At 43.3% G+C, this 19,399-nt stretch overlaps 2 protein-coding genes across 3 annotated transcripts; one reads left to right on the top strand and one right to left on the bottom strand.

Moving 5' to 3' along the window:
- The first annotated feature begins 92 nt into the window (after positions 1–92).
- Positions 93–2,261, top strand: gpr151 (G protein-coupled receptor 151). Its single transcript, XM_019892225.1, has one exon. It carries the CDS (start codon positions 414–416, stop codon positions 1,713–1,715), a length of 1,302 nt encoding a protein of 433 aa, XP_019747784.1. The 5' UTR covers positions 93–413; the 3' UTR covers positions 1,716–2,261.
- Positions 2,262–5,166: 2,905 nt separating this feature from the next.
- On the bottom strand, positions 5,167–18,286 carry LOC109529091 (disintegrin and metalloproteinase domain-containing protein 19). 2 transcript variants are annotated; one of them, XM_019892254.1, is made up of 20 exons: positions 18,148–18,285; positions 17,905–17,981; positions 15,849–16,035; positions 15,665–15,730; positions 14,850–14,921; positions 14,537–14,703; positions 14,259–14,343; positions 13,524–13,663; positions 12,493–12,670; positions 12,333–12,422; positions 12,063–12,258; positions 10,569–10,677; positions 10,219–10,435; positions 10,037–10,114; positions 9,100–9,208; positions 8,896–9,022; positions 8,700–8,802; positions 6,845–7,129; positions 6,677–6,768; positions 5,167–6,034 (listed from the first exon to the last, which is right to left on the bottom strand). In XM_019892254.1, exons 1-20 carry the CDS (start codon positions 18,238–18,240, stop codon positions 6,028–6,030), a joined length of 2,478 nt encoding a protein of 825 aa, XP_019747813.1. In that variant the 5' UTR covers positions 18,241–18,285; the 3' UTR covers positions 5,167–6,027. The 2 variants fall into 2 exon arrangements, with proteins under 2 accessions (XP_019747813.1, XP_019747814.1); XM_019892255.1 differs by lacking the exon at positions 10,037–10,114 and having other exon boundaries at positions 18,148–18,286.
- Positions 18,287–19,399: the final 1,113 nt, after the last annotated feature.

Genomic DNA, 19,399 nt, shown 5'->3' with positions numbered 1-19,399 from the left:
GTCTTGAAATAAGTTCATTTGTCTTGAAATAAAATAAAAACTGAAATAGAATCGATTGAGTGCAGGAATAATCCTCACCACTATGTGTCAAGTCGTGTGAAATGGTCCCCCACCGCTGTGTGGGCTCCTTAATTGGCCCCGTGAGAGCCACGTCGACCGCTTTTTCTCAGCTGGGCACCAGCTGCCAATCAAACAGCATCTTTATAAGTCACCACCCAAGCTGCACAATCGTTTCTTGGAATAAATCCACAGACAGACAGACGCTCCCCCGAGATCACTGCCGATCGATACGACAACAGTCAATTGGTTTGATTAATGAAATAATAATCATAAATACAGGCTCATTTTTCTTGCTTTCTTTTTGTCATTTATAACTATTTTCACTTTGTCTCTTTTTTGGGGAGAGGGAAGAGATGAACAAACTGTCTGGGAACAATTCGACGGTGATGAACAGCTCCTTAAGCAAGTGGTCGTTTAACGATGGTGGCTCCTTCCAACATTTGGACCCCGGCGAGTTGAGGGTTCTGGTGCCGGCGGTCCTGGGCATCATTTGCGTCCTGGGCTTGGCTTGTAATTTAACCGCCATGGCCATCTTGTTGTCCAATGCCCACAAAGGCAAACTGTCTCTCATCAACTCACTCATCTTCAACCTGACGTTCGCCGACGGCCTGGTGCTGCTCTTCAGCGTGCCCTTCAGGGCCGCCTCCTACTCCAAAGCCAGCTGGACACTGGGCTTGGTCGTGTGCAAGACGTCCGACTGGTTCTTACACTCGTGCATGGCGGCCAAGAGTTTCTCGGTGGCCGTCATGGCCAAAGCCTGCTACCACTACGTGTCCAACCCGACCAAGCAGGTGAGCATCCGCCTGAGTTCCATCCTGGTGGCACTGTTCTTCATCTGGCTGTCGGCTTGCGCCGCTCCGATCCCTCATTGGCTCTTTGCCAGGCTGCAACAGGGGCTACACGGGCTCATGTGCGTGCTGCGGGTCCCCCCCGAAGCATGGGACTTCATGTCTGTGTACATAAAGGCTTACCCGCTGGGTGTCTACTGCGCCCCCCTCAGCTTTTCCCTCATGTACTTCTGGAAGGCTTACGGCCAATGCCAGCGCCGCTCCAGTAAGACTCAGAATCTGCGCACACAGATCAGGTCCAGGAAGCTCACCTTGATGCTCTTCAATCTCACCTTAGCCACTGGCATCCTCTGGCTGCCGCAGTGGGTGGTGTGGGTTTGGGAGCGCCACTCGGCAGCCGGTGGATCGCAGAGCTCCATCTCTTCCCCGCCTCTTCTCATCACCCTCTCGGCTCAGATGCTCACCTTGTCGCTGTCCCTCGTCAACCCTCTCATCGTGCTCTCCCTCTCAGAAGAGTTCCGGGAGGGCTACCGTGACCTGTGGAGACGCCTCACCCTGCGCAAGCAACCTCCTTCCAAGATCAAACCCGGACCTCACAAACCCACCTCGCTCCAGTCGCCTTGTCCCAGACCGGAGACGTCCGGCCAGCAGAGGGAAGAGAGGAGTCTCGGATCATCAAGCACCAAGCCGGGAACCAGCAGAGATGAGCAGCTGGAGCACGGCACAGCCAGGGGAGGCGACGTCGACAAAGATGGTCTCGTCTTGCCCGACGTGGAGCAGTTCTGGCACGAGAGGGAGTCCGGATCACATTTGGATGAAAATGACCCGGTGCCGTGGGAGCATCAGGACCACCAGGAGACGAATTAACAACCAGCTATCCCTCCGAATGATCCCTGTGACACTTTCATTCTTTTCATGAATTGAATTCTGTGCTCATCTTTTGGAGATAACTAAATGTACCGTAGTATTATCTGTGAAACACATCCTTTTCATTGTTTGCTTGAAAAATGTAAAACTGCGTGTAAAGTAGACAGTTAAGCCCACAATTGTTCAGATCAGGTCCTGTTTTAATTTAACTGAGTCTTTTGCCACTTTCTTGTACCCAGCTGAAAGATGTCCGTTCAACAAATAAAAATATTGATTCAGGGCTTAACTGTACAATAGACCTCGTGTGTAATTTGCCCGCAATGAATGCTGTTATTAAAGTGCAGCTTTTTTGAAGAATACACAGAGAAAAAAATGTTAGTTTGTTCTGTTTGGTATTGACCTTGCTGCTGTTGGATGTTAATAGTCATTAGAAGGAGTAGTATTTTGCAATGTATTGCGCTTGTGGAGGCTCTGTGATTCCAGGCATGTTATATTTGCATTTATGTATGTACAAGTGACCAGCATTTAGAATAAAGTCATCCTTAACGATTGTGCCTGATAGGTCACGTCTGTCAAACTCTTTAGGTGACACACTAGCTGGGTCATAAATGAGCGGCTGATCCCCCGCTGACATCAGTTCATTAAATATATTTTTATAAGGGCATCCGTTGGGCTTTCTAATTAGGGCTTTTCCTCTGAACTCAGATGGAGCCCGTTCAATGGACTCTCTCTCTGCTCCTCATTGATCTGCATGTACAGTTGCTAATGAGAGCTGTCGCAAAAAAAACAAAAAAAAAAACTATACATGCTACGAATGATAGCTGTCAGATATGATCTGAGATGGAGGATGGTTTATTTTTGACATTTTTATGCTGCCAGCAAAATGTTTTTGGCATTGTCGAAAAGTCCACCCAGAATACATTTTTCTACAGCCTCGCCTGCTTGTGACATTTTGCCTCTCATTAATCATTGATGTTGACCTTTCTTTGCCTGAAGCAAGTGCCTCAATGAGAGCAATACTCAACTATATAAGCCACCTGTGCCTGATAGGTCACGTCTGTCAAACTCTTTAGGTGACACACTAGCTGGGTCATAAATGAGCGGCTGATCCCCCGCTGACATCAGTTCATTAAATATATTTTTATAAGGGCATCCGTTGGGCTTTCTAATTAGGGCTTTTCCTCTGAACTCAGATGGAGCCCGTTCAATGGACTCTCTCTCTCTCTCTCTGCTCCTCATTGATCTGCATGTACAGTTGCTAATGAGAGCTGTCGCAAAAAAAACAAAAAAAAAACTATACATGCTACGAATGATAGCTGTCAGATATGATCTGAGATGGAGGATGGTTTATTTTTGACATTTTTATGCTGCCAGCAAAATGTTTTTGGCATTGTCGAAAAGTCCACCCAGAATACATTTTTCTACAGCCTCGCCTGCTTGTGACATTTTGCCTCTCATTAATCATTGATGTTGACCTTTCTTTGCCTGAAGCAAGTGCCTCAATGAGAGCAATACTCAACTATATAAGCCACCTTCACTCCCTGGGGCGGAGACCTGGCCATAAACACTGAGGGCAAGAAGAAATGCATTTAATGTTGGCCAGATTCGTTGATGTCCAAAGGGTAATAATACAACAGTACAGTACAACAGTGTCTGCGCCCCATTAGTCTATAGCAGGGGTCCCCAACCCCCAGGCCGCGGACCGGTACCTGTCCGTGGGCCATTTGGTACTGGGCCGCATAGAAAGGATAAATAACTTACATTACTTCCGTTTTATTCATTTCGGAATCTGAAACATGTTTTATTTTCTCTGTTACATCCGTCTACAGTAAGTCACTCTTGACGCAGATCAAGGCGGGGCTTCTTGGTCACGCGATAGGTTACCGCTAAAATGAAACCCAGGAGCTAACAAAATGAGTTAAAAACAAAGGTCTTGCAAAGTTTTTTTTTTTTTTTTGGAAGGGGAAAAGGCCCAGCCAGGAGACAGAAAAGGAGCCTATGACTTTCAAGAAAAAGAAGGCTACATTTAATAGACAGTATCAGGAGTCGAACCTAAAATACGGATTTATCTCAACGGGAGATTCCCACGCACCAAGCCCGTAATTTTCATGCATTTTTTGTCTGCAGTCTATCTTATTTTGAAGGCATGTTTAAACGTTACCTTAGCGACCAGAGAGTGTTGCGGCCAGATTGGATGTTCCTCGTGTCATGATTCGTGTTTATCATGTTTTGAAAATACCACAGCTTTCATGCAGGTCATATCATATTATTCTGTTGTATTTATCTGACCTTTAAAGGCAAAAAATATTGTCTGACATTAAACCGGTCCGTGGGGCAAAAAAGGTTGCGGACCGCTGTTCTATAGTACAGGAGCAGATGTGAGGTTGATATCAGGGATCAGGGTGAATAAAATAATCAAGCTTTAATCACAGAGAAAATGTTTCGAAAAGGTTGAGATAATCAACATCTAATCGGCGAAAACCTAATCAGGTCTTTCGGCGGGGCTGGGTCGTCTCTTTACTGCCCCCCGGCAGTGTCCCCCTGCTGCGAGAAAAGGCGGGGGTGTTTCATCACTCAGCCAATCATCATTTCTTATAAATGAATCACTCCAGGAAGTGACACGCTCGTCAGACTAATTGTGGTCAGCGGGAGGGGGCGCTTGCAATTAAACCTGTCTGCTGATGCAGACAAGTGTCCCCAAGTGTCAATTTACTTCTATAGAGGGTCCCGAGTACATATTTATATGTATAAGTGTGTGTGTGTGTGTATGTGTGTGTGTGTGTGTGTGTGTGTGTGTGTGTGTGTGTGTGTGTGTGTGTGTGTGTGTGTGTGTGTGTGTGTGTGTGTGTGTGTGTGGTCTGCTCCTGGTATTTCGGAGGCTTTTGATTAGAATAAATCAGAGAGCAGCCCGGTAAGAGACACTAAGGTACTGATGTGGCTGTGTGAACCACTTGCAGCAACAGTGTTTCATCCACATGAACCTATTTTATTCAGCCTACTTTGAAGTGAAATCCATGAATTAAATCCAAATATAATTATACCGCTCAACAGCAAATTTAAAAAAGAGATGGCTATATGCGTCTCTAAATGGATTTTTGATGGTTTCAAAAATGTCTACTTTTTTTGTTTGTTTTAAAGTTTGACCAAAAGAGCTCACGCAATACAGATTTTTTTGCCATGCATTGAAATTTATAGCTACAAAAAAAATCATAATTGCGACTGTTGCGGAACTTAAACCTCAGCTCATTAATCTTATTAAACGTATTATTATATTACTGTTATAATATTATGATGAAAACCTGATGTGTTTGACAAAAAAATGAGCACAGATTCTGAATCAGCATACCAAAAAAAAAAAATCATTTCGAACGGTGATGTTGAAAAATATGTTGAACAGTGTTATTCTTCAGTTCAACTGTGAACAATAAAACCTCCAAAAGGTGACAAAGAATGTGAAACATGAAATATTTTATTGAATTCCAGTTGAAAATTCAATGTTGCAGTGCCTGAGTTTGCATAGATCTTTGGAAAAGACACAATATGGCAGCCTTGTATCCATATTAGAACACCAGTTACTTTCCAAAGTCTTGATCTTAAACAGTACATTCATCATGGCACTTCCCTATTGCAATGCCTCCCATCAACAATGATGCATACATGAAGGACAAGCAACATCGAATGTTCATTGACACAGATTCCACATTTGATTAAATTAAAATTACGGTGCAATTCAAGAAAGTTTCGCAGACATGAAAAATAAAGCTCTAGCTAAGCACCAAGGTTTGGGGTAAAACGAAAATCTCACTGCCAGTAGAGTTTAGTGAGGGGATTATTTTACAGAATATTTACGGTATGTACAAAGGTCTTAAAATAAAGCTATGAAAAAAAATCCCATGTAAAATATAAAGTGGCCTTAATATAAAATAACAGATCACTTATGACATGCCTCTCATCAAAATGAACATGCATCTTTTCTGCAAGGCGTCCGACTGGTCCCCTTGAGTCCAGTTAAAATCCCAATATTACCCACAAATAAGAAGCATTAACATTTCAGCACTGGTCTATTCTCTTAATGTAAGATATCCATTTACTGCCGATGCACTTTTAGAGGCACCATCTTTGATCTAAACTGTAAACATTCATGTTTTGTTTTATTTTTTGCTTTGGAAATAAATACTCCAGCGACTTGACACTGCCTACATATAAAATCATTCACATTTGTTTCCACTTGGCCACCGCATAAATAAAATGCAGTCCACAGGTCCGGGGGGGTCAAGTATCTTAGATTACATGGTCAATATCTCCCTGAGGTTCAAGATCTGGAAGGAGGGGGACAATAAGATGAAGAGTGTCTTTAAAACAATAACATAAATAAAAACAGAAAACAATGATTTGCAAGTCATTTAATCGAATACACTACAAAGAATTCCGCAACAGATGAAAGAACCATCTCCCCAGCTAGCTCTGGACCCAACGCAGCGCAGAAATAGTTAAGGTAAGCCGTTTTAAACAAAAGAGAAAACATTTCCATAGGAAGAAGCAGAAGGTTCGAAATCAAATGGAACTGCCATCAGCAAGATTAGCCAAAATATGAAAAAAAAAGATGAAAAATACGTTACGTGCCTATGCGTTCACTGTAATTCAGATTTACAGCGTTACAGCAGGATTTTTTTTTTTTTTGTAAGGTGATTATGTTGTTTGACATGACGTCATCAATCCATATATTTCGAGATGTCAAGATGCTGTTGGCAGAGTACACCTGAGTCATCCGTTTAAATTCCACTTGCACTGGCAACTATTTGAATCATATCCAATTTGAAGATAACCGATTCCATGCATATTTTCTAATCATGTTGCCATGACGTAAAAATGAATTGCGCCACAAAAGGAAAAAAAAACCTTTCAAAATTGGTTCACGAGAGCCACACATTGTAAATGCGGTCTAAAACTTCATCAGTTACCTGCTTGGCTTTTTATGTTCAACAGATGGAGCCAAAGCAGCCTTTCCCATCAGCAGTGCATCAGCGGTGACGAGTTGGCCTCTCGATTGGTGCTATAAGTCACAATGAAAATATATGCTGTTCGTTACTCATGCACGAGGTTGTGTAAGTCCAACAAATACTATTCACCGTTGCCGGTCTGCTGCCAGGACAAGGTGGCGGAGGCCTGTTGGGGGGCTCTGATCGAGATGTGGAGGGGGAAAGTGCAGATGAAGGTGGCAGAGGAGCCTGCTTTCGCCTCAGCTCAGGTCTAAAATGAGCGTTGCTCAGTGAGGATTGTCTCTGGATAAGACTCCGAGACTCACTGTGTTGTGAAGCCAACACCGGAACAGGTGGGGGCTTCACAACAGGACGCACAGAAACATGTTTAGGCCGGGTTGGACACGCTTGGCTCAGATGAGGAGAGGACTTTCTCTGTGGAAACACACACACACACGCACACGCACACGCACACACACACACACACACACACACACACACACACACACACACACACACACACACACACACACTACAAATGTGTGCAATTCCAAACCTTTTTGGTTTGACGTAAATACAGTTTTTGCGCTTCGTGGTTGGGCTCAGTCCTGATCTCCTGCGAACAGCTGAGCTAGCTTCACCTGACAGTGGTGCGTTGACTTACAAGTTGACTTGTCACGATAATGACTACATTAATTTATCGCTCAACGAGAAGAAAATGGACAGAATAGTTTTTTCGGACTTGATAAATGGTACATGTGTTATCATCAATCACTCGCTCACTCGCACAGATTTAAACACTAAGGGTGGAACCCGTTTAAACAATTTGGTTTGCATGTGAGTGTCCCTTTGGTTTATAGGCACATGCTACTCTTTTTTCTCATTTAGTAATGAGCTGCAGGAGTGTACATTATTACTAATATAAAACATGTTGCATTCATGCTAAGCACGGAGAGGCTAACAGTCTACGGTGCGCTTTTATTTGATTGCTTGTCATGCACCATCGGTTCTGGCAAACATTCATTACGCCCACCAGGAACTTAAAGTGACTGGACGGCACCGTTATCCATTTCCAGAGCCAGAATTGACAGCGAGACCAGATTAATGAGTCTGTATCACTCCGCTGCTGGTGCATCGCAGGAACTAACAGCTCGCTTGAAATCGCTTTGTACTATATCCTGAGGAAGTGCGCTGTCAACATTTGCCATTTTATTGTATCAAAAAACAAAAAAATATTTATGAGTCCATGTTCCTGGTTTCCATAGCAACCACTTTTCAGCGGTGGCATCGATTTTTGAAAAAATTCACCATGGTCGATAAAAAAAAAAAAAAAAAAAGAGCAGGCGAGCATTACATCTGTTACAAAATGCTGACGAGGCTGAGTCAAAGGATGATGGAGACAGCGAGTCCGAGCAAGAACTGCCTGCTCCCTGTGAAGAGGGGGTGTATGGTGACAAAGTTCAAGGTTTTATTAGCTTTTCGTAACATATTGGCTGGGAGATGTGATAGAGGGGACAACAGGGGGCTCTTTCTGAAGCCGCACCCGTCTGCCTCAGAGGGGGACGGACGGGACTTGGTGGACTCTGGTGGTCTTGGAGAGGAGTTACTTTACATCATTTACATGAAAAGATACTCCCAACGGACTTAATAAATACAATATTTTGGATAGCTACTCAAACAGCGAGTAATACTGCAGTCCTTTTAGATGATGACGTCATTGCCAAAGCACAAGCTATCAAAATGGGACTGTCTAAAATGGTTAACGTCAAAAAATGTACAGTCACATGCACATCTCTACGTATGCCCACGTCAACCTCTGAAAATATTCAAACAATCACCACGCTATTTTGGATTTTATAGGCATAATAGAGGTCCACTATAGAGAAAAGGCTTAATGTTCGGACACTATGACCAATTGCCACCAATACTCAAATGCACATCTCCACTTACGCCCACTTCATCCTTTGAAAATATCAAAGCAACATCGAAGTATTTTGGATTTTACCTGTTGTTCCAAGTCTTGTTTCTTGAGCAAGAATGTTGGGTTGGTGTGACCATTCACATGGCCGTCTGCATGCAGGGGCTTGGCTTCGACTGGGACTGAACTACTGAAGGTCCGAACACAAGCACATGCGCAAAAATGTTTGGACAAGTCAAGCAAATGCAAACAGACTTACTACGGCATTTTCAGCACTAGATACCTCGGTGCGGGTGGCGGAGCCGATGTTTTCAGCGGCTGGAGTTTGTGTTTATAGCAACACCACAGTCCAACAGCCAACCCGACAAAGAAAAGCAGAGGAAGGACCAGCAGCACCGGAAGGAGGTTGCCTGTTGGAATAGAGTGTGTGAAAGGCATGTGGTTCCAAATAAATAATATTGATATGTGCTGAAAGACATTGTCTCACTGTGACTGATGACAGGTCCGCTGTCCACACTCCCGCCCGGCCCTCTCTGGTTACATAAAGGCGGGGCCCAACCACTCTCACAGTGACAGTTGTGGTTGTTGTTACACAGCTGGCGAGAGATGAGGACACAGGTTTTTGCGTCACAATGACCGTGTCAGAATCTTTCAGTTGTACCACATTTTAGGCCTGCAGGAGCAAATTATTGGGCCACATGGATAGTTACCAACAGGAAGTGACAGTGCAAGAAAATACAGGGTTGGTCTCTCTTAATGTTGTTCCTAATAATATTCAATGACAGTGGATAATTTGCATCTTCCACAAATAAAGAATGAAGGTTAATTAGAATATTACAATATCATATCATGAATACGATATACTGTATAATAAAACTGCATTCAAAATTATTCAAATCACCTTTAATAGTTATGGTTATTCAGTTCGACCAATTGAAATACCTCAACACGTGTAATATTTGAAATGATGACTATTTAATAAAGTGGCCATCAGTCTTGTTTGACTTCATTTTATTTGAATACATGTTGTGTCAAACACTGCAACTATATTAAACGGAAAGATTGTAATATTTTACCAACGTTATAAAATGAGGAAGTTGCATTTGTACAAAACGGATCACAGTGACTAAACCCTGATTGAAAACACCATCACAGTGTTAACGTGGTAATGACAGATGATGTAATGGTTGGGCTATTTTGTCTGTTTTTACTGGGGGGTTTAGAGGGGAGGGGTTCTGCAGAAGACACACATGGCGTTAACTGAAGCTTGAATACTATTAGAGCGGACAACCACTATTCAAGTCCTTTTCATTACGGTCTTATGAAATTCGGTCCTTAAAACTGAAATGAGTCTTAGCAGGCTTCAGTTTTTCAAACTTTTGTACCTTGAAAGTAACCCAATTGACTTATCACACAAAACTCACCCCATGTCCATTACATTTGGAATGGCAGTCATCAGCTTTCAGGAAAGATGCGTTACGGCATTCGCCGTTGAAGCAAATCTATTGAAAGTGATCAATGAACATTATGGAGGGGCTTTGAAAACTCAAATAGTGACGTAAAAAGACAGACAATACATAATGATATGATATTATTGTTGTCTTACTGAGTCATCTCCACATTTGGTGCCAGTCATGACGAGGCCTGGGTCCAGAGTGTCACCCTGCACCTCTTCATCTCTCTGCCCAGGCTTGTAAACGTGTGTTCCCATGCATTGCACCCTCTTGTTGCCCACGCTCACTGTGGTCTCGATGCGCACTGCATTGCTCTCAATCGGCTTGGAAGCTGAAGAGAGACACTGGATCTTCCCGCATTTAGCATCTCTGCCACAAAGAAAGAAAGAGTATCATCAAATTATTGAGTTTTTGGATAATACAGAAAATATAATTGTTTAAAAATGCAATTATTGCCACATTTACAGTTGTCCAAGTGCAATATGCGTAATGTATACCTCACCTGTCCTGACAGCTCCTGTATTTCCCAAACAGATCTTTACCACAGTTGCCATACATGTCGCCAGCTTCATTGACCTTCTTAAAACACACATCGTGGGCCGGGCGACCATCTGTAAAGGACACACGCACATCCATGCACACGGCGTGTTATTCCACCCCCTGATGGAAAGCAGATGGCATCCCTCACTGGTCTGTGTGGGACTCCTGTGATACAGCAAAGACGCCCCAGGGAAGTTCTGTCGCCGTGTGAACTTGGACACCAGCCTACAACAAATCCCGAGGCTTTGCCAGTAAGGCTAACATCTGACCTCTGTCTGCTTCAACCTTCAACAGCTCTTCATGTACTCGGAAATAATTTGTCTAAATACCCAAAATCTCTTTCTCTCTCTTTCTCTTTCTCTCTCTCTCTCTCTCTCTCTCTCTCTCTCTTTAACTAAACCTTTAGTGGATTTATTGATCTATTTTTTTTTTCATCAGCTAAGTCCAGAAAACATAAGGTAATTGCTGTCTGTGCCCTGTGATTGACTGGTGGCCAGTCCACTTATAATAGTAATAATAATAATAATAATAATAATAATAATAAAAACAATAATAACAATAATAAAACGGCATCTTACTCATGCAACAATAATTTGGAAAAAGGGGGTTCTCAACGGGGTGATCCGTCACCACTTATTTGTGCTGCATGTTTGGAACGACGACAAGTAATGCTGCAGTCAACCACGAGAGGGGGCTAATGTGACACGATACAAACTGGCGACTTGCTCCTTTCCCAATCGTGATTCAATCAATCACATACAACGGACATCTAATGAACTTTGGAATCACTCATAGATTGATTGAAAATTCCGAAATCGAATAGTTCCCTCTGACAAATGACTTCGGGAAGGTTTGAAAGGTGCATATCATTTATTTCAATGAGTGAATGGTGGAGACAACCATTCACACTCATATTCATACCAATGTCTTCTGATACACTAGGTCGACATCCATCCATCCATCCATTTTCCGAACCGCTTGATCCTCACTAGGGTCGCGGGGCGCTGGAGCCCATCCCAGCTGTCCTCGGGCAGCAGGCGGGGGACACCCCGAATCGGTTGCCAGCCAATCGCAGGGCACACAGAGACGAACAACCATCCATGCACACATCCACACCTAGGGACAATTTTGAGTGTTCAATCAGCCTGCCATGCATGTCTTTGGAATGTGGGAGGAAACCGGAGCACCCGGAGAAAACCCACGCAGGCCCGGGGAGAACATGCAAACTCCACACAGGGAGGCCGGAGCTGGAATTGAACCCGGTACCTCTGCACTGTGAAGCCGACGTGCTAACCACTGGACTACCGGGCCGCCCACTAGGTCGACAGTTCAATGTTATTTTTCCCCCTGATGTACAGTATATCATCTGGTTTACCCTCTTTTTTTTGTGTGTGTGTGTAACCATGACACTAAATTTGAACTGTATTTTACCGTATTCTGTACAAGCGTCACTCACCTCGTCCCCAGAGTGAGCGGCACTGTTGCTCCAGCGTGAGGCACATGCCAGTGTAACAGTAAGCCTTCCCATCCGCACACGATGTGCCATCCACCAAATAGAAGTTAGCAGGGCAAGACTCAGCCTTGCCATCGCAGTACTCGGCCAGGTCACACTGGCCCGACGGAGCTCGACACAGCACGCCCGGGCTCTTCAGCTTGAAACAACATGAAGGGGAGATTGGATGTGAAAGGAACACTGCTCAGGTGATATCCTTTCGGCGGATCATACCTTGCAGTTATGACAACAGACGCCGTGGGCGCACTCAGCACCAGCTTTTAAAGTGCAGTTGTTTGCGTTACAGCAGGGACTGGTACATTCCTGTGTTGGAAGTAATTGGTGAGTCCTTTCATCATATAAACGAATAGTGCACTGATACCAACACACTGACCTCTTGCTCTCCACAGTCGCATTCCTCCCCATCCTCCAGGTAGCCATTGCCGCAGCGCTGTCCTCCATACATGGATCTGGTGTTTGGCTCATTGAAGAGACACTTTCCTCCTCCTGAGCTCAAGTAGCTCTTCAGCTCCCGCATGTTACACGTGTTGAACACACGTGGAAACGGGTGCCTACGAGATGTACGGTATGAAAACAATTGCATACCAAGAGGACATTTTTGTCGATACACCAGTGCAATTAATTAGACGGAACACAAGAGAAGTATCAATACATGCTGCGTCAAAAAAGATAATGATGTTCAATTTTGATCAACACTGTCACAAAGTTATTTCTGGAATTGTGTGTTTATTATTGCCGTTGTTATTTGGGTTTGTGTGTGATTGCAGTCAGTCAGTGCATCGCATTGAAATCTGTTTAACTTTCCGATAAATTCGAAATAGTGGCCTTCACGCTATGGACGCCGTAAAACTGGGTGCATGTGGTAGCCACGTGAATAAAGACATGCTGCAGCACAAATCAAAAATGTCCTCAACAAAAACGGTGCTGTTAAATATATGTGTATATAAATATATGTAATCCTGTTAAATTGTGGTGGGTAAACTAGTGCTTGTTCGACTCCACGGTGGGCAGCAGCCAAGTGCAGATCACATTTCGACAATCCATTCAAACTCACGTTCACACTTATGGACAATCTGTAGTCTTCAGTGAACCACACATGTTTTGGAAATGTGGGAGGAAGCCAAATGCCCAGAAACAAAACAAAACTGGCCGACGAGGACCTCAGATGCAGACGTGCCAGCTGTTTGGCCGTCACGCTGCCCAACTCAAACTATAACCGCCAAAATAAACATATTGTTACTTTCGGTACTGTGACAGTCTCAGTCAAAACTGACCATTTTCTTCGTAAAGGCAAAGACATATGGTCTTGATATAATTGATTCTTAAAACGTTTGCATGATACTTCCTTGCAGTGTACAATCCACAACGAGGAAAAAAAAAGGACAACAAGTTGAGTGTAGCTACCCTGTAGCAGCTGCCATGATGCAACCCCCATCCTCAGCTTTGGCCTGGCAGCAGCCAGCGCTGTCATGACTCATGCCGAAGTTATGGCCCATCTCATGCGCCATTGTGGCGGCGACGCCAACAGCTGACTCCGAGTGGTCCTTTTCCACAATCACAGGTGCAGAGACACATTTCGAAGTTCATGTTTTGAACTATTCAGTCGCTGCAAGATTACACTCTTAAATGTGCTGTAAATTATGTTGCCCAAAAAAAAAAAAAAAGGGAGGGAGTGAAAAAGTAATTCAAGTAGGAATATATTAGTTGCGTCATTAAAGCAAAATTATCCACCAATGGGACACAAAACCTTCATGTGTCATTTTAGATGATGTCATGGGTGTAGTGACTATGAGTTATTTTATTTATTTTAATAATAATAATAATAATAATAACAATAAAAGCTTCCTTGGTCTCACAATGGTGAAAGTCCCAATTGACAGCAGCAAAAGTTATGAAAGCAACAAAGTAGAAGAACGAAAAGTATAGGAGCTGCTGTAAAGGCATTTTTATATTTATGTATTGTTTTAAGTCTGAAATGTGGCCCTTGAGTATAGAGGTCCAATGCCTGCTCTAAAACTTGGTATTTTAACAGGGGTGTGTCGACTTTTTATATCCACTGTACCGTCCAGACATGCACAGGAAATGTTGACTTGTGAGTGTACGTAAACATTTCGACGTAAACATTTCGACGAGATTCACCGTGTTCACGCCACCTGACTGGTATTCAGAGCACATGGCTTTGAGAGGTGCCAACCCAATGGTGGTACCCTGGAATGACTTTCCCCTGGTGACACAAAGTTCCACATTAGTTCGACAACCAGATTGTACAGAACCTGGCAGCCCCACAAATGACATCTTACTAACTAACTAACGTGACTTCAAACTTCTACCGTGTGAGATCTCAAGTTATCGCACGAGAACATTATGTCATCACGATTACAACTCTCACGATCAAAATCAAGCGGCGGGTCACTGACGTGATGAGCTGAGCGTTGTCATTGTGGAGTGTGTGAAGCTGTTTGCGTCTCCACGACAGGAACGCCGCCAGGGTGCTGTGAGGGTTGTCGGACACGTTGATCAAGTCCTGGCTGGTCCACACCTCAAGACCGATCAGCGCCACTCGGATGCTTAAGGCCTTGTAGTACTGTGCGCGTGTGTGTGTGTGTGTGTGAGTGTGTGTGTGTGTGTGTGTGAGGGGGGGGGGGGATATGGTGCATTGACAAAAGGAAAAATGATTATAAAGATGCTAACGGTACTTGTTGTGGCTACAATTTACACAAAAGCGTTTACCTTGTCAACTAAGTTGGCAGCTTCCAGTAATTTCAGTTGGGTCTTCTCGAGACTACTCCCGTGTTTGTCAAACTGAAAACCACATATGGTTAGCAGCAAAGGAAACACAGTCATACATTATTCTTCATTCTCGAGCTACTGCGTAAAAAGGAAATTGTAAACTCCAGATCGGTTTCGACCAAATACAAGAGCTGCATCCGCGCGGCCTTTAAAGAGATAATAATGACGCTCAGTTTTTGAGCTTTTCAGAGATCAAGTATTTTTTTTGTGAACAACAGTTTTATCCTTCTGAATGTTTTTTTTTTTTTGCAATGGTGTTGATCGGATTTCACTGCACTTTTCATCCCATTTAGTTCCACGACATTGGTTAGAAAAATGTGGAAATAGCTGTCAGCATAATGCAGGTCTTTTTGTAATAACATACAGGCGCAGCTCAATAAATTGAACATTGTATTTATTTCAGTGATTTCATTCAAAAAGTGAAATTCAGACAGATTCATTAATTTAACACAGACTAAGACTTTTCAGAAGGCCTCATTTGTACGCCAAAAATATTTTGGGATAGTTTCTTACCGTTTATAATGTATGCAATTCGATTTTTGAATTAAAATACTGAAGTAAATTACATTTTCCACAAATTTTAAGATATTAAGATGAACAGCACACAGGAAATTCATACAGCTTTTGTGTTCGATTAGATTTTGATGTGTGGCTGTGGACAAACTTGCTGTGACTGAATCAAGAATAACTACCCCTCGTGTATTTTTTTGCTTTAAATAAGCACATGTCGAGTCAAATAATGACAGCATTCTTACCTCAGCCTTGTCCGCTACCAACAGTAGCTCCACATATTTCATATTCTGACTCAGGTCTCTTCGTTCCTTTAATTGATTGATTACAAAATAATTAAAAAAATATATATATAATAATAACGCAAAATAAATCTCCAGTGTCAATATATGCAGTATTTTTTTCAAGCCTAGTCCAGTTCACACTCACCCTGAAGCTCGGTGCTGATGTCATCCCCTGGAGGAAGGTGCCAAGGGCCTCCCGGTTACTATAGTGCTGCAGGCAGCTTCTGGGAGGTAGATGGAAACTCTCGGCTCGGAAAACGGCGTGCTGAGGCGTATCCGTAGAAACAGGCTCAATGAGGTAGCTGACGCTCGCGTTTAGAGAAATTAGACCCCTGAGGGAAATAAAAAAAGGCACTGCTCACAGTTCCATCCAGCGGTTGCAAATCATGAAGGATCTATGTTGCTAGTCCATTCTTTTACAAAGGATTTGGAAACAGAATGTTTGCTCGAGACTAATTTATACCCGAAACTGTAACAATGGAGACAAATATCTTTTTTTTTTTCCCCCGTTTTGTCCCATTTATTAGCCCTGAGACAGTGGCAATAGTGTGCAATGCTGTTGATCCCTGGTACAAGATTTCAGTGGTCTTTGAACATTTTATTTCCAAGAGATATGGAAAAAAATATTTGTTGCTGTCCTGGTCAGACGTCATCATTTAAAACAGATTATTTATTTTAGTTTCAAGCACCTGTATTCTTACAATCGGATTAGATCCGACTAAAGTTTAGAGGCTAAACAAAAAAAAACAAAACACAGCAACAACAACAAAATCAATTTAATCGGTCAGATACATACTGTAGATACATCCGCGGCTCAAGCAGCTGCACTAAACATCTGGAGAGGTCTGACATCCACCCATGTGTCCGGCAATGCCTGAGAAGCTTTATTAGAATTCATCTAGTCATCTAAATGGAGAGCAACAGACTCTCACAAACATGGATAAGTGTTCTGTCCTGTGCCTCGGACTGCCTCAAGTATTGGAGCCAAAGCAAGAGAAAAAACTGGGCTAAAGCTGAGACCTCCAAACCTACTGCACCACATGAGTCACAATACACGTTTCAATAGTTTACAGTTTATTTAGCAATTTTTTTTTTTTTTTAACAAACCCCAATTCCAAGGAAGTTTGGACAGTGTGTAAAACACAAATCCAAACGGAATTCAATGATTGCAGAGCGTTTTCACCCTACTGTATATTCAAAAGAATACAGCACGGTGGGTGGATGACTGGTTAGCACACCCGCCTCGCAGTGCAGAGGTCATGGGTTCAAATCTGAGCTCGGGCTTTCCTGTGTGGTTATTTGCATGTTCTCTCCATGGATTTTCTCCGGGTACTCCAGTCTATTCCCACATTCCAAAAACATGTATGGTAGTTTGATTGAAGACTACATTGTCCCAAGGTAAGAATGGAAGTGTGAATGGTTGATTTGTCTACTCATGCCCTGCGATTGGCTGGCAACCAGTTCAGGGTGCACCCTGCCTCTTGCCCTGAGTGAGCTGGGATCAGCTCCAGCAAACCCGCACCCCTTGTATGAATAAGTAAGATAGAGAATTTATGGACGGACAATGCAATTCATATGTATTGTTGAAATGCAACAAAATTGCAAAAATTCTCTCATTTTGAATTTGAGGCCCACATTGGCTATTCGGCCTGTAGCCACCCAGGCCACGAGGTGCTCGCCATCTCCAGGCCAGGCTCCAGACGGGGGCTCTAGTGACCCACGTCCAGGCTGGGGAATATGAGGTCCATTTATTTTTCTCATCAAAGGGAGTGAATGAGTTGTACTTTGTCTGGTCTGTCACCTATGACCTGTTTGCACACGATGAAAAGGGAGAGGATTTTCTACGAAGATATCTTTTCTTTTTATGAATTAACTTCAATCCAGGGAGCATTGTAACACATTTGCACGGGTGGGGAAAAACATTTATAAAGCAATATGTTTTACTGGGATGCAAGTAACAATATCTATTATCCAGGAAGGCAAAAGGCATCACAGTATATGCTGCAGCTTTGATTCCTGAGTGGAAAAATGCTCAAATCTGCAAGGTAACGCTTAAAAAAAAAAAAAAAAAAAAAAATGTAATCAAAATTTAACCACAATGTCCCTCTCTCAAGCATTCTATTGTAATCCATGTCCAAATATAATGATGTTGTAATATTGTAACGTATCTCTGAAGCAGGTGTGGTCGAGGTAGTTCTTACCTGAGACCTGAGCATGTGCTGAGAGCCACACTGGAACCGTCTACACCTGCAACCTCTCCGTGGTATAAACAGTGATTCTAGAAGAGCAAAAAAAAACCAAAATCAACATGCAGCTCATTAATGAACAATCATCTCCATGCCTGGTTGTTCCTCATTGGCATCCATATAACTGGAAAATTCCGTGTCAGCTATGACACGATTATTTGCTGCCATGAAACATCACCAAAGTGTTTCACAACTTACTTTGTTGACAGGAGAGAAGGATCTGCGACTTCCATCCGGAGTGTACCATATTTCCTGATATCCAGGGGTCAACAGCTGCCTGAGGGAAGACATTCCAATTTTATTTACCTACCTCTTATTTAACTACCTGTTCGGACAGACTTGTTCATCTTTTGAAGGAAGTGACAGTCTCGAGCAGGGGTGCCCAAACTTTTTGGACCAAAGATCAACTTTTCGATCAACCAACCTCCGGCGATCGACCCCTTATCGCGCACGCAGATACACACGCACGCCAGGATGAGCAACAGCCTGACACGGAGGCGTGCGATGCACTTTTGCAGACTGTTAACTATCGGAGCAAACATGTACCGTTTTAAAGTGCTTCCCTCAGCCCTCTTGATTCCTATTCTTTTTTTTTCTCCTCTACACCCCTCGCGATCGACTAGGGACCAGTCCGCGATCTAGCAGTCAATCACGATCGACATAATGGGCACCCCTGGTATATAGCAAAGCAAAGCAAAGCCTTTTGAACGATAAAAGAACAGTTAACTCCTGCCTATTCACACATTCTCCTTGCAATTTATTTTCTTTTGAACCTAGTTAACAACTACTTGCCGGCTCAAAGATTTACACCAAGAATGTTAAACTCATCCAGATCGCTGTCTCAATCAACCCATCCTTCCTGTTTGTAACGTTTCCAGCTCAACAGCTGCTTGTTTTTCTCTCCAAATAACCCAGTTCTTATTTCTCCGGGCATATAGTTTTGCGAATATCCATCAAACCATCTGCAGCTATGATGCAATGAGAACAGACAGAGAACTCCTGCTGGATTCGATTTGGGATTTTCTGAAATTATTTCACACTTGACCTTTAAATTCAGAGCAGGGGAGATGCGCAAAACAGACACGCTGAAGTTCTTGCAGGAGTTTGGCGAGTGCATAATGAAAGGAACTGCAAAAAGATCTCTTTCCGGTGATGTATGGCTGCTGTGACGCGGGCCTTCCAATCTTTGTGTGACAACAACCCCCACGGTTGGCATCCATCATACACGTCCGTGGAGTTCAGAATCTGTCTGCCTACCCCTCACTCAAATTTACCAAAAGTCAAATGACACCACGACTTAGACCTGCTTTTACCTAGTCTACGGTCTGGTCACCCCTCTGTCACCAATTCGTTAGGCGCGCCGGGGGCATGTAAAAGGAAACTCCCTCGGCCCGCCAGAATGGCCAGCATGACGGAATGTGATCCGTCAAATTCCCAAACATGGTAAACT

Source organism: Hippocampus comes, unplaced genomic scaffold (genome assembly GCF_001891065.2).
Source record: "Hippocampus comes isolate QL1 unplaced genomic scaffold, H_comes_QL1_v1.1 scaffold203, whole genome shotgun sequence".
Taxonomy (NCBI): Eukaryota; Metazoa; Chordata; class Actinopteri; order Syngnathiformes; family Syngnathidae; genus Hippocampus; species Hippocampus comes.
This window is presented reverse-complemented; position numbering and strand designations above follow the sequence as displayed.

Excerpts from the sequence above, each read along its gene's own strand:
- gpr151 (XM_019892225.1), top strand. The coding sequence starts at position 414 with ATGAACAAACTGTCTGGGAACAATTCGACGGTGATGAACAGCTCCTTA.
- LOC109529091 (XM_019892254.1), bottom strand. The coding sequence starts at position 18,240 with ATGTCTTCCCTCAGGCAGCTGTTGACCCCTGGATATCAGGAAATATGG. Across the intron at positions 17,982-18,147 it reads CCTTCTCTCCTGTCAACAAA|AATCACTGTTTATACCACGG; the intron begins GTAAGTTGTGAA and ends TTGCTCTTCTAG. Across the intron at positions 12,259-12,332 it reads TCTGTTGTCATAACTGCAAG|CTGAAGAGCCCGGGCGTGCT; the intron begins GTATGATCCGCC and ends TGTTGTTTCAAG.